Here is a 15,466-nt window from a genome sequence, read left to right as displayed (position 1 = left end):
TCCAACTTCTTTTTCTATGCTTTATTTTGTTTTGTTTTATTTTGTTGTTGTTGTTACCTTTTGTACTTTATTACACTTTTTTCCTTAAGAACATTTTCACAGACTACAAATGTATGGTGTAGCAGTCATTTTCATTCAGTTTCATGCAGTACATTGAACGTAACATTTCACTGCTTCCGGACTCCCACTAGTATTCTTGCGTTGTTAAAATCTAACTGCTGAAGGAAATATGTCTTTTGTTCTCTTGAACTTCTGTTTTTGAAATTTTATTATACTGTTCTTTAGTATGGTTTAAATTCTTTCTTCTTTTTTCAAATTTTTATTATCAAACTGATGTACAGAGAGGTTACAGTTTCATACATTAGGCATTGGATACATTTCTTGTACTGTTTGTTTTTCTATGCTACTTTAATGACATGTTTCTAAGTTTTTTGTTTTTTTTTCTTGCTTGCTTTCTTATTAAGCTGTGGTCCAATCAATCGCTTGGAAGATTGCAGTACCTTTCTAGTTAGTCTCCTTGGTTCTATGCTTGCTTTTATGAGCACTGACCCTGAAGGTAGAATGATATTTTTAAAAATATAAATCTGAGCTGAGCACTGTTTATCCAAAACTTTCCAGTGGATTTTTATCACTGTCAGTGTTAGTCAGGATCTTGCAATGGGCTGCAAAGCCATCGGTCTCATCCCGTCGTTCCTCTCATGCCTCATCTACTTCCTTTACTTTCTAGAACCATCTGTGTCTTTATTCTTCCTGAATACCACAGTCAGAACTGCTCTAAAGCCACATAACTATCTTAATGGAGAATGGATATGATTTTATAAGCAAATAAGAAAAGTCATTTTAAAAGAAAGAAAATAATAATATAGATAAATTTTTAAAAATAAGTATGAAGAGAAAGGTAAAAGTATAAAATTAGCATAAATACACAAATTGTTAAAAATATCAAATAAATATTTAAAATTCAAGCTTAAAAATTTCTCATTAAATGAGGCTAACCTCCTGGTTATAGATGTGGGCTAGTGTCATTGGGAAATGCTTTGCCTCTAGGGGAACAAAAGGAAGCAAGGAAAGGACTAGAAATAGATTTAGGCATTTTGTAAATAAAATAATTACCGCCCCAAGTATATGGGATGAATATAATGACCAGATTTGACAAGTTCTAAGTATTTCTTACACTGTAAAACCTTCCCAAACCTTCCTTGTAATTCAGCAAAGATAACAGAGGCATATAGATCATTTTATTGCTGTAAACACAATGCTTTAGAAATTACAAACTGTCTTGAAGAAGGAAACACATGATAAAGTAAGCAACTAGCTACCCAAATAATCCAAAAACTTTTATATGGAAACTTGAAGGAAAACAACTCGCTTTTAAACACCATCAAAGATGAATAGAAGATTAATGAAGCTTTGGAAACAGCAAAAGAAAAATAAGTTAATCTAAGTACTACGTATCTAACAGGAAGTGAATGTAGACAATTAGACAATAAGTTATTCATTATTTCAAAAACATTTCTTAGAAAATTAATTGGCTCATCTAGACATTGTCCTAAGTGAACTGAGTCATCTTTAACTGGGTGACAGATTACATTTCATTCATGCTAAGGATCTACCATGGAGTGCTATATTCTACATGGAATGTTATGTTTTCAAAATATCAGGAAATCTTACCTTCCTTCCATAATTAAGTTATAGCTTCTTAAACAAGATTGAGCTAATGGGCTAAGTGATTTTTTTAAAGTTTGCTTGAGTTCTAAATAGCCTTGGCCAATTTTTCCATGGATTAACATGTTATAGCATCTTAAATCGTCTACTAAAGTCACAGGGTGTCACATATATTATCTTGGCTGACAAAGAAATCTTTATGTGAATTTCAGAGATAAATTGCGTAGCTAGAAACATTCACTAAATAGAGCAATACAACTTTTTGAAGAGATGCAATTAGGATTCTGTCAGAACATCACAAGGAATCAAAATTATGATGCTAAGATCCTGACACATAAATGTAGGAAATGTCTCCAGATGATGGTATATAAATAAACCTAAAAAATAAACTTTATGTAAAATCTTCAGTGCTAACAAAGATGAATCAGGCAACATGTGTAGAGTGCATACTACCTAGCAGATGTTTTTGGAATTCGATGTCAAGATTAGCTCAAGATGGCATTTTTAGCAGTACTAAATGACAATAATTTATGATAAATGATATATTTTTGCCCCAAAAGACAACCTTTTTAAAAGTCAGTGTTGCACAAATGTGGTTGGTTTGTCCCAACCATAGGTGTAAAATGCTAAATTACTATGTACTTCTCTCCCTTAAGAGCAAGTTGGTGTGGGATGAAGCTTGTAGATCTAAATAATTGCTATTGATTTATGAAAAGATTTCCATATTTCTTCAAATTTAACGAAGTAAGAGATTTGTACATGTGAATTGGAATAAAGTACATGAAGAAAATGAAACTTTTCCTAAGGACTGTTAATTGAAAACAGTAAAAATGCACATTAGTAATGTCTTAAAAGAGTTATTGTCGAGGTTAGTAATAAACATTTAGGATATCATTATGCAATCCTGGAAAAAATATTTGATTTGAAGATATTTTCCTAGAAAGATAGATAATGAAAACTATCACTTAGAAGTTACATTTTCTGTGGTTTTGTATAACTAATTTATATCAACAAGTTATTAAAGTGTCAGATGTCTTAAGAAGATATTTACTAAGATAAGTGACCTTCTTTGGGGCATATACAATTCTTTTAAATTAATTGATCATTTAATATAAATAAGTAACAATTATTTCTATTCCTTCAACTTTTGGAACCATCATACTCAAGTACATTTCAATAAATATCTCATGGATTTTATTTCTGGAAAAGTATCTATCTTTAGATAGTCAAAAGAAGTAAAAGAAACACTCCCTTAGAATGGGTTTATTATACTTTATGTGTTTGGTATGCTATAGGTTATCAAGACTACATATTCTACAGATTTAAAATACATATGATAACATTTAAAATATTAACTTTATCTGCTATTATGTAGAGCAAAATAGCTCTTGGTAAAAAAATTTCTCTAGTGTCTCTTTAACATGTCTGGAATTTAGTAGTATTCTTTGATCTTGTTACCTTTAGGAAACTTCAGGTAGTCAGGAGAAAAGCTTTAAAAGCAGTGCATAATTTACAACCCCAGGGCAAATACTTTTTTTCTACTTGTATTTTGTCATATCTACTTTTACTCTACTGAGCTTATTAACACTGACCTTAAAAATAAGAGTAAAAGTTCTTTCCATGCAATACTGACATTACCCATCCTCTTGACTCTATCTACAGAATTTTATTTAGGTAGCAGTACAGAGCAAACACAGAAATAAAAAAATATTGCACATTACTAAAATTTGAAACTAGAAAAATATACTATATTTCCAAACTGTTTACACATCAGACAATTTATAAGCCAGAAGCTTACTGACAGATCAATAAGGAATTTATACTTTTCACTGTTGAAATTTTAGAAAATGTGATAGACTAAAAAGAAAAATGGGTTTTCTTAGTACCATTTCATTCTTGGTACTACAACAGCATCATCTTTGTTATAGGTTCCTGGGTGATCACTTTAAAATGTCAGCAGAGGATTGATAAAGAAAAATACTGAACTCAGTTACAAGTAATAACTAGTACAGCATTATTTTATTGAAAAGCTCTTCTCCAATTTTCCCCTTTGAAAAGAATTTATATGTCCTAAAAAATCATTCTTGTAGAGCCCCTTGAAAAGTTCCCTAAAGCTTAACCACACTGCAAGCTCAGCTTACACAAATCATTCTAACTTCAGAGCTATGTAATAAAGAGCAGGATATGAGTGAATAGCACTATCTGAAAATACAAAATGCATTGCCCATCCAGGTACTTGGAAATTCGTTTACTACTGGGCAACACCCAGGTCAGACGCCACTTGCTTCAATCTAGGAAGCAAACTTGGCAAATGGTATTGAAAACTCACAAGCACAGAGGTAAAGAGGAAGGTGAGTGTGATGTCTCAGAACCTCACCAGTAGGCAATATTTATTCAAGATAACACCTACCATGAAACACAGACTGGCATCTGACAAGTCCTTGATTGACTCCACAGGAGATTGAACAGAGCCCCAACTGGATCAGACACTACCAGTTTGCTCAGAACAAATTGTGCCCTATTGCCATTCTCTAATATGATTTTGCTCCTAGGATGACTTTTGTCATTGAAATCTTATTTCATTTGGTAATCAAGGTAGGAGTGATTGGTGGCTTATGGATTTGACTACGGAGTCAGAATTGTGTAGTGGCTAACTTGGGTCTGATTCTGTGCTTGGGTTTTTATTTACATTATTTGAGAAACTGACAGGGATAAAATTCAAAGTTTTGAATATTGCCTGAGATGTATGGCAATTCAGTACAGAGCAAGGAGAATTATGGCAATTGCCATCCTAAAGCCAGTGCTTTATGACCACATTTTATTTGTTCCACATGCTGGAATATTCTATAGGCCACATAGTAGAAAAGGAGACCCAACAGGCCATATGAGCACACAGATGACTGTGCCTCCAGTTTTAATTCACTGGCATGATTTCTTTCATTAGTACTAACATAATAAAACCAACTTTATAAATGCTAAGGAGAATGCACCTCCCACGGCCATGTTTCCATGAATGGTTCTCATTGTGGTTTCTCACCTTGCTCCACAATTTTCTTGGTACCTCAATGTGCACTAGAAATTGCAGTTAGGTTTGGGAGGTGGAGGTTGAATCCAAATTCAGCTATGAACAAGCATGCTGGGTTCCTCACTACTTAGTGTATTGTACTGTGCTGTACTTGGTGATTCGACTTCGAGCCATGCTAGGGGAGGCAGATCCCATGGTCTGGCTAAAGTGATGGTCAGAGGAACTCCTCACATGGCCAATGGTGGCTGTGCCTCCCATATTGCTGCTCAGGCCCCCACCTCCACCCAGGCTGCTTAGCGCAATGCCACCACCACCTACCCCAGCTCCACTCAACCCCCCACCACTGGCACCCAGGCTAGTGCTCACCAGGCCACTGGTACATACGTTTCCACCTCCACTCATCCCAGCTGTGCCACTAATTCCACTAATGCCAGCCCCAGACACAACTCTCTCTGTCACTATCACGTTGTGGGCATTTGACAACTCAGGGTGCATACTTAGACTGCCCATCATGCCAGAAGTTGGTTGGATGACTCTTTCTGTTACTACCACATTTGAAGACTCTCTGGGATTAGGGATGGTCAAGGAAGTGGGTAGACTTGAACCTGGTGCTATTACCCGTTCTGTCACTATGACATTGGATCCATCTCTCAAGTCAGGCATATCTAAAATCCCATGGAAATCAGTACCTGAGATAGGGCCTACCACTCTCTCTGTTACCACCACATTTGATGCATGCCGGTTATCGTGAAGGTGGACAGAGGGCTTCAGAGTGCCTGAGGTGGTGTAAGACTCAGTCACAGTGACATTGCCATAGCCCAGAGGATCAGCAATAGGTGTAGGATGCTGTACTCCAGGGCCCCCTGGATAAGTGCTCTCGGAAATTACAGTGGTTGTACCGTATTGTGGGGACATGGGTGGGTGTCCAGTAGCAATGGGCTCTGTTTGCTGAGGGAAAATAGGCTCAGTGTTCTGAGGTGGCCAAGAAGGGTCAGGGTCTGGATAGGATTCGATTTCTTTCCCCAAGCTGATATCTGCCAGCTTCTTAAATTTAGGTCCCAGACTATCCAGGAAGTTTTCATCCAAGTCTTCTCCAATGAAGCTGCAGCAACCCACAGAGCCAGCTGGAGACCCTACACCCTCAATATCATAGATCAGCAAGCAGTCATTGGATGGGCGGGCTTCATCTTCATCGGCATAAGCATATGCTTTCTGAATTTGTAGAGGAAAGAGAAAAGGAAACGATGAATATGTATTAAGGAACAATAGAACACTCTTTGATAATTTTCTTTTACTAATAGAGTATTGTCAATGAGAAATATAGAAAACAAAATTCTAATGTCTACTGGAGGTGCTTAAAGAATCATTGTATAATTGCTTGAGGGAATTTGGTTACAGGTTATCTTCACTATAAGTCCAAAAACACATTTTACGGTTTGAAATTTACTTAGATGAGATTGTTTAAAACACTATTCATTGGACAAAAGTCACATATGAAACGATATGGACTATTTTATAAGTATGTTAAAGGGAAGTACATAAAAATGTTGTACACACAAACAGAAAAAGGAATATAAATTTAAAATTATTTTTTCTCTTAAAGTATTTATAATCAGTAGTTTTATTAAGGATTATATTTTCCTTTCTCCAATTAGAAGATTGAATTATTAGTTTATTTTAATGTGGCTTTTTTTAAGCACTAAAATTTGACCCTGTACCACTTTTGGATTCGACATTGAAGGAGATAATCGATTAGTTTTTAAAGTAGAACCTCTTTTAGAGAAATGTAGCTTTATTTAAAATGAGATATAGAAACTTGCTGAAGATTTAGTATCATGCAATAAATGACCACAGGCAATTGTATCTCCCTGGGAATAGCAAAGTTAATTCTGCTGCTTCACCAGAATTCACAGTCAGTGCATTACCTGAACTTAATTTTCAGACTATTCTAGGAGTGCATTTTGGCCCTCTTCCTGGAGAATACTTACTGTGTGCCTAGAACTAAGGGTGGTTCTGGAAATAATGTAGAGAATAAATGAGCTAAATGTGATAGTAAATCTACAGACTAGCAGATTTTCTACAATTATTAGTTGTATAAAAATAAGGGGCTGGGGATATGGCCTAGTGGCAAGAGTGCCTACCTCATATACATGAGGCCCTGGGTTCGATTCCCCAGCACCACATATACAGAAAATGGCCAGAAGTGGCGCTGTGGCTCAAGTGGCAGAGTGCTAGCCTTGAGCAAAAAAGAAGCCAGGGACAGTGCTCAGGCCCAGAGTCCAAGCCCCAGGACTGGCCAAAAAAAAAAAAAAAAAAAAGTATAAATAAGAAACTACAAATCTACAGAGAAAGAAAGTGAATCCTATTTTTAATAAAAACTAACTATAAAAACTTTCAGAGAGGCAGTGATGTTTTAACTGAGACTTGAAAGAAAGATAGAAGTTAGTGTGAGCCAGGACGGAATCAAAGCACTTGAGGAGTTGAGTGTCTGTTGGTTCACACCTATAATCCTAAGAACTCAGAAAGTTGATCTCTGAGGATACTGGTTTCAAGTTAGCCTCAGCAGGAAACTCTATGAGACTATTCTCTCTACTTAACTACCAAAAAGCCGTAAGTGGAGCTATGGCTCAAAGTGGTAGAGTGTTAACCTTGAACAACAAAGGTCAGGGACATCATCTAGGCCCAGAGTTCAAGCCCAAGGACTGGGTCTGGGGGATAGAGAGGGGGAACAAAGCACTCCAGGAAGGACTCACCAGAAGCAAAAGCCTGAAGGTGACTGCTGCACTGAGAGCTTGGAGCTATTGAGCATTTGTAATTGAGAGGGTAAAGTACTTAAACCAGAGCTTTAGAAATATTATTCCACAGTAGGAATAATTGGAAATAAAGCCCAAAGGTCAGGAATTTGAGACCCCCTAATGGAAATTAGTAAACATTTAGAATGTGGTGAGTAGAGAGAAAGACACATGAGTACATGTCTTACCTGACAGAAGTAACTTTCCATGAAATTCATGTTCAGCCCACCATCTCGACATTCTCTCATAGAATTTCTTCTTAATGTTCCAGAATATTCTTGACATATCTCAGGTGCAGCTGATGTTTTAACTCCATCCATTAGTTCAAATCCTGTTGTTCTTTCTTCTCCTCCCATATCTTGCATTTCTCTGCCACAGTACTCATTGGTATAAACTCCTAAGAGTGTTGATCATAAGAAATTCAAACTTTCTAATACATTGTAAACTAAAACTAACTTGTTATAATGTAAGGTTTCTTTAGTCAAGTGTGCATTTATGAAGCAAAGAAATAAGTTGAAAATGTCACTTAATGAAAGCAGAGATAAGTATGATGTTGCTGAGTACACAATAACATTAACCAAGTAGCTAATATGGTAATTATCTATTGAGATGGTGGGTGCAGAGAAATTATAAAACCTATACCCTAAAGAACTTGATTCAAACTGAGAAAAGTTAGGGGTAAAAGTAAGTCAAATTCTAAAAGAAAAACCATGATAAGCATACTTTCAATGTATTTTTGGAGGCATGGGCACTCAGAAGAAGGCAAAAGAATGACTGGATATCAGAAAAGAGGCCATGGCTATAGATAAAAGAAGGTTTGAGTGGAGAATCTTGGATTTATATGTGGATGTGATATCTGAGTTGAGATTGTTACAATATTTGAGATGTATGATAAGGTGATGGCCTGGACAATAGAAGGACTATGGGAGGAGGATACTCTTAGCATGGTAGGTGTCCCATGGGCCTTCATATGCCAAGGATCTTGGGTTTAAGGATAGTATATTCATACTTCAATTACTCTGATACCTTCCACAGTTCATTGTTTCAGATTTATGCAAATATTTATTGCCTTAAGGAGAGAATAGATGTAAAAATAAATAGTGGTGGATTTGGTAGTTTGACAAGTCTTGAGAACTGATTGAGAACCAATGAAAAGGAAGATCTAAGCAATGAGTTCCTGCTTTGGTGGTGTAGTGTTGGTGCCATTAACTACACACACACACACACACACACACACACACACACACACACACACACACATTTCTCCTCCTAATATATAAGTAAGTGTGTGTGTGTGTGTGTGTGTGTGTGTGTAGGACAAATAATTTAAAGATTAATGCATCTTCTATTACAAGCTACCAACATTTTGATGTCTATTCCATTCTGGAGTGTTTAACATAGAAAAGTAATACTTATTTTGAAAAGGTTTAACAGGAAAATGTAAAAACCATTGCCATTTACCTTGAAAGAGATAGCTTGGTACACATATTTTCACAGATTTAAAAAGTCATTTTTATTACTACTGTGGTTATGTACTTATAATGAAATTTGAATTATTCCCTGGTGTGTGCCTATGAATTGGTCTCATTCCCATTTTAAGGCAAGTGATATTGACACTTTGAACCCTGGGCAAAGAGAAACTTCACCTCATGCCCACCACTTTCTCTGAGAGTTTTGAAATATTTTTATATTGTTTAACTTACATATTTTCAATTTAAGAAACTGGACAGCCTTTTTTAGTTCAATATTTGTATTGATGTCAAGAATGGATATAGTTTTTTTTCTATTGTCATAACAAGCAGGTGAAGGCAGAATAATTTTGAATCATTAAATTGTGGAACAAGTTTCTAGCCTCCATAAATCACAGATCTATTTTAATTGGGTTGTACTTTAATTTTCATTAATGTATCTGTTTCCTGGATAAGTAAAATTTCCTGTATTAGATTAAAAAGCTCTTGCCAAGGTTGACTAGAGTTATAATCCAGCTCTTCTATTTATGGATAATTTATGCAGATTCTAATTTAGTGCTCATCATACTTTCTGATAATTGGAGAAGTCTTGAAAATACAGCACATAAGAAAAATAACTCCTACTTACCTTACAAATTAGTTATTTAAGAAGAAATGCTGTAAATACTTTTAAAGACAAATAAGATCATCCCAAGTAGTAGGTATACAAAGATAGAAAGCAGAGTTCCTTCTTAGTCAGTTGCAATGTTAAATGTTTTTTCTTACCTGAGTTGTCAATGCATTCTACTATGTTCCCATTGCCAGGTAGTATTTGTGGCACACAGATAGTGGCGATATCCTAAAAGACAATAAATGATGTTTATGAGTCTTTTCTTTGTGTAACCATTCATTTTCTTTATTCCTAAGTCATTGCAGATTCCCTACAAGAATGTTATTTAGGAAACATTTGAGCACCTCTTATTACATGGAAATTTTGGAAGGATTCCCTGGTTCATTCCATTTGATTTTGGTGTATTTGTTATAATTGTTATTCCTTTCCCTATTCCCTAACCCAGTATTAAGAATAGTATGGGCTGAATGATTGCTACCATCTTGGAGACTGACTTTAGCTGACTACCAATGTTAAGGTCTTACAAATTAATACTTACATGGGGCTCAGGCTGTGGGCCCTCTACTGCCCATGAATGAATTGCTCCATCAGAACATTCAGGAACAGGTTCAAAGCCGACTCCACCCCCAGAGGCACCTCCACAGTCACAGCAGATCAACAAGAATGGGACCACTGATGGCAGAAAGATAGGAATATTGGAATTATCAGTAGTCCATATTGAAAGAAAATAATTTTTGTATTTTTGGTTAAATTTGTTTTCCTAATAGAAATTGATTTGGTTTAAAAATCATTATAAAAATTCCAGAGAAACTAATTGAATAATAGTCACATTCCAAAATAAATCTGAATTTCAGGATACTAGACTAGAAGAATAAATTTTAGTTTGCTTCATATTATTAAAATATAAAGTTACAGGATTAAAACTTGACTCATTATCTTATTGTTCAAGGTTATAGTATTGAAGGGAGAAAACTGGAGGAGTTTGATTCTTCTGTTTTTCCTTTATGCTTTTAATACTCTCCTGTTTTCACACATCCCTGCTTATATTTACTTTAATAGTAAAATCTTACTCAAGTAGTCAATTGTTTTTATTAAGGCTATTATTTTCCACTACAGAGATAAATTTTCTTTAAATTACACTTAAAGATGCTCTTGAACCATCATAACTTCTCATAGTGTCTTTCTGGTTAATCAGTTAGAAATTTCCTTTTTCATCGACTTTTTATTCATTCTTTTATATAATGTAATGTTTTGTTTTCATGGTTGGAGACCATCTAAGTTTGGTTTGGAACCTGCCCTACATACAGACCATGCTAGCCTCAAACTCAAGATTCTCCTGCCTCTGCCTCTTGCATGCTGGGATGTAAGAGTCACTGCCCTCATATAATATGAACTTGATGAATGATTTTGAATGGTTGAAGAAATGGATGGAAATAAAGGACATATAAATAAACATTTAATGGGACTGGGAATGTGGCTTAGTGGTAGGTGTTCTGGCCTAGCGTGCATGAATCCCTGGATTTGATTCCTCAGTACCACATGAACAGAAAAGGCTGGAAGTGATGCTGTGGCTCAAGTGGTAGAGCGCTAGCCTTGAGCACAGAGAGGCTCAGGGACAAATACCGGCCCCTGAGTTCAAGCCCCAGGACCGAAAAAAAAAAAAAAAAAAGAAAGAAAGAAAGAAAGAAAAGGAAAACAAAATAGAGAAGAAAGTAAAGAAATAATGAAAAAAGGAGACAAAAGGGAAAAAAGGAGGAAAAGAGTTCCATGTGTTTTAAACTACCATGTGTTTTGGAAACTACTAAGCTAAGAGAAAATATTAATTAATTAAGCCTACTAGCCCAAGTTGACCACCAATATGAGAAACAAACTTAAAATGAAAGTTTGATATTATTTACAGTTGTTATCATCAGCTCCGTGATATTTAAGTTACTTTTATAGAGCAATAAAATTTAAAGTTTGTAATAGTAGTTGGCCAACAATATTATGTAAAAGCTTAGAGGTTTACCTTCTAATATATATTTTAATATTACATTCTGCAACTTTGCTATATTAATCATCACACTCATCATTTTGATGAAAATGTTTTTTAAAAGTCACTCCCCTTTTCATAACACTTTTCCTAGTCATGATTTCATTTTGCTATAATCTCAAAAGAAGAAATTATTACGATTTAATACATAAATTTTATCTTTTGAGCCATCTATTATGTCATGGGAAAAGTTTCAACTTTCAGCTATATAATCAGTATTCTAAATTCTGTATTTTACATGGTTGAATGATGATTAAAATGTTAAAAAGGATGAGCTAATATCTAAGCATAGAGTTTACTGCTACTTCTTTTAAATAATTATGGCAGCATGTGAGACTATGAGGTAACTATCAAAAATAGCAAAAGCAAGACAGACACACAGACACACACACACACATGCACACACACACACCACATAGAGTATAGAACCTGAAGACTAACACACACACACACACACACATACCACACACACAGTTTAGAACCTGGAGACTAACACTATGTCTATTTGACGCTCTTTTTCATTTTTATTGAAATTTAACTCTAAAGTCTTAGTGTAACATTAAATCTCTTCAAGATCTAGCCTTTGCCTATCTTCTTCAAATTTCATCCCACTCACTCATCTTTATTCTTTATTCTCCATGGGAGTCCTTTATTTCATTGCCTTTGCTCTCTCATTCTTTTATTACACATAATTTGTGTTGTTGTTAGTTGAAGGGCTTGAACTCAGGGCCTGGGTGCTGTCCCTGAGCTCTTTTGCCCAAGGTTAGTGCTCTACCACTTTGAGCCACAGTACCACTTCTGGTTTTCTGGTGATTAATTGGAGATAAGTGTCTCAAGGGGACTTTTCTGCCCCAGGCTGGTTTTGAAACAAGACCCTCAGATCTCCACCTCCTGAGTAGCTCGGATTACAAGTGTGAACACCAGTGCCTGGCTAAAATTTTTTGAAAAAGTTTTTGTATTACATTCTTTCTCTCTTGTTTAGTGCCTACCCATGAACTAAAACTCAACTCAGAGTTTTCTTTACCCCTTTTGCTTTTCTAATTGCTTCTCTAATTATTTAATAAGTTATTTCTGATTAATCCACTCAGAAAGTAACTTGGACTTGCTTGTTATGACACTTTCCTACCAGATTAAGATGGAATGAGAACAAGTCTGTGCCCTCCAGTGTTTAAACCTAGCATACAAATGTCTGGATAACTGCACTAACGAGTTGTAAAATAGATTTCATCAAGGAATCATAAAAGTTGTTTCTCCTCTCCTCATTTTTTTTTCCAGGGTGGTGGTGCTGGGGGTGGGGGGGGGAGGGTGCACATGCAAATAAAATAAAGTACTTACATCCCAGGACTAAGAAGCCCATGATGAGTAGCCCAATGCCAGCAGGACCAAAATGTACATTATCTGAGGAACCTTCATAAACATCAGTATCAGTGTTGTAAGAATTTCCATCATTATTATTATCATATGTCCCAGAGTCACTAGTGGAAGTAAGGTTTTCCTCATTTGTGGTGACTTCTTCCCTTCCTCCTGTTCCTCCACCTGTTCCTCCTCCTCCTGTGCCTCCTCCTGTTCCTCCTTCTCCATCATGGGTATTGACATTGGTGGTACTTTCATTGTTATTATCAGTTTGACCACTTGTTGTTGTCTCCCAGCCAGAACCATTAAGGTTAATGACAACTGTGCCAGTGCAAGTTCTTTGAAGAGAATCTGTAACCGATTCAAAAAGGCAGAACTGTTTCACACTCTGGGCATAATAACCATCAGAGAACACCAAGCGATTGTCTGAATTATTGTTTCATTCAATGTCTTTTTCATAAACTTAGTAACTTCCCCATCATCCCTTGCTGATAATTCTCTTAAATCAATGATGATAGCATTATAATTAAGCTAATAAGTATTTTCTACTATGAACACTATTTCCTAGATATTTATTATATTATTTTTGCATATTTATTATAAATATTTGGATATTTAGTTTAATTTGAAAAGTATGGAAAGAAGCAAATGAAACAAAACTTAATCCACAGTCACAGTGTTTGAGGACAACTTTGTTGAATTTTTGATGATCTCAATTGTTATCATCTAAAAGCTGCTCGTTATTTTTGTTCCACTGAAATAATTATGAGTCACTCCACTTTTTAATGTCTCTGAAAGCATAATAATAAAGTAATTTGTACCTTACTGTATGCATGCATAGTTTTCTCCAGAAGAAAAAGCAGTTAGGATGATGTCTTACCGTCTATGGACAGAATTGTTCCTTCATATCTTCCCTGCAGCCTTTCAAACTGTTGCATAGTTACTTTGTTTCTCAAAGTGATCACACCTGTTCTTGAGTCAACAGCTAGCAGGTCAGCTGGATTGTTTCCCATTACATACCTAAGTTTGAATAAAATACATATTAATGTTAACTTTATTAAAATAAGAAGATTTTGTAAATTATAAAATGTACTACTGTGTTAGTAGTTGGAATTCCTGGATAGAGTTTTCTATTACTAGGGAAAAAAATTCAAGTAATACCAGCTATATAAGGCCATTTAGAAGTAGATCAATGCCTAGAAGTAGATCATTGCTGGCATTACAGGCATGTACTATCATTCCTGGCAGGAAAAAAAAGAATTATTAAGTACTTCTGGTAGAATTTCTTAATGCCAGGAATGGCAGAATAATTCTTTTATGTTAGCAGTCATATTTCCATATGGTATCAAGAAGACTTTGATCCTGGGATTTCCTGAGCTGTAACTAATTCTAAACTACCTGTCAAAGCAACAACAACAAAATGTCAAACAATAAACAATAATAATGGAAACAAAGGCAAACAGCTTCACTGTATTGGCTTGTCCTGTGCTTTCCATTTCCACTACTTCCTCACTCCATACATCAAGACTCTCAGGACTGCTTATAGATTCCAAGCCATGTTCTTGCCTTGCACATTCAACCTATGGTCCTCACTCTTCATCACTGACTTTAATGTATTTTCATCACCAATTATACACTTGTGAAACAAACACTGGTCCACTAACTCTCTCAGGCATCGTGTGAAACTTAGAAACAGAAGTGGGAGAGAAACCCAGGTGCAGAGGACCTCAGGAAACCTACTAGGTATAGTGTAAGGAGTCTGATCAGCAACTGTGGCCCACCATGAATGAATAAGACCAAAAGGAGTGTGAGAAGAATGTGGAGAAATAACTTGACCACACCAGTGTGACCCCAGTTGTTCTTGGTAACAGTGACATGTCTCTCCCCACACACAGGTATTTCCTGCTTATGTGGAAGATTAGACACAGAGTTTTTTTTTCTAATGCATCTTGTACTTTCTCTTAACATAATAATTATTTTTCATATCAAAGTTACCATCTAAAATTTAATGCTCATTTAAATCAAGAAATTAACCCAAAATAGATACTCAAATCTAACTGATTTCAAAGGGAGTGATGTTGCAATAGGAAAATCAGTGCCTTAAGATCGTCCCCAGGTAGAAGGTAGGGGTGTGTGTGGGATCACGACACATACTAGCCAGCTGATCTGTCTGGGAGTTGTGCATATATACCACATTTTCTTGTTCCATTCATCCTTTATATTAAGCAAAGTAAGCCAGACCCAAGGAAACATAGCTGCATGGTTCCCTTATTTGTTGTAAGTTAACACAGTGGATGATAAAAACAAAAAATACACTAGGATATGATAAATTATACAGGTCTCCAGATAGTCACACAGTGAGACCAAAGGAGGATATTCTTAGAAGATGATCACAAAGGCTCAATAATAGCTTCACACATATGAGCATATAAAATTATGTTTATAGAAATGAACTCTAAGAAATAGAAACACAAAGTTTATTTTTCCTGTATTGCTATTTTGGGTTTTGTTTGTTAACCT

General features: G+C 35.6%; 1 protein-coding gene across 1 annotated transcript in view; it reads right to left on the bottom strand.

Annotated features, from left to right (window-relative positions):
* Positions 1–4,813: 4,813 nt before the first annotated feature.
* The window catches only part of Dsg1 (desmoglein 1), a 30,578-nt gene continuing 19,925 nt past the window's right edge, over positions 4,814–15,466 (bottom strand). Inside the window, exons 10-15 of the mRNA XM_048363357.1 lie at positions 13,827–13,966; positions 12,929–13,297; positions 10,100–10,233; positions 9,717–9,789; positions 7,671–7,879; positions 4,814–5,902 (exon numbers count right to left, since the gene is read on the bottom strand). Coding sequence (XP_048219314.1) covers positions 4,814–5,902; positions 7,671–7,879; positions 9,717–9,789; positions 10,100–10,233; positions 12,929–13,297; positions 13,827–13,966 — 2,014 coding nt within the window. The remainder of the gene's footprint in view (positions 5,903–7,670; positions 7,880–9,716; positions 9,790–10,099; positions 10,234–12,928; positions 13,298–13,826; positions 13,967–15,466) is intronic.

The sequence above is a fragment of the Perognathus longimembris genome, chromosome 15 (genome assembly GCF_023159225.1).
Source record: "Perognathus longimembris pacificus isolate PPM17 chromosome 15, ASM2315922v1, whole genome shotgun sequence".
Classification (NCBI taxonomy): Eukaryota; Metazoa; Chordata; class Mammalia; order Rodentia; family Heteromyidae; genus Perognathus; species Perognathus longimembris.
The sequence above is the reverse complement of the archived record's forward strand: the minus strand, read 5'-3'. Positions and strand labels throughout refer to the sequence as shown.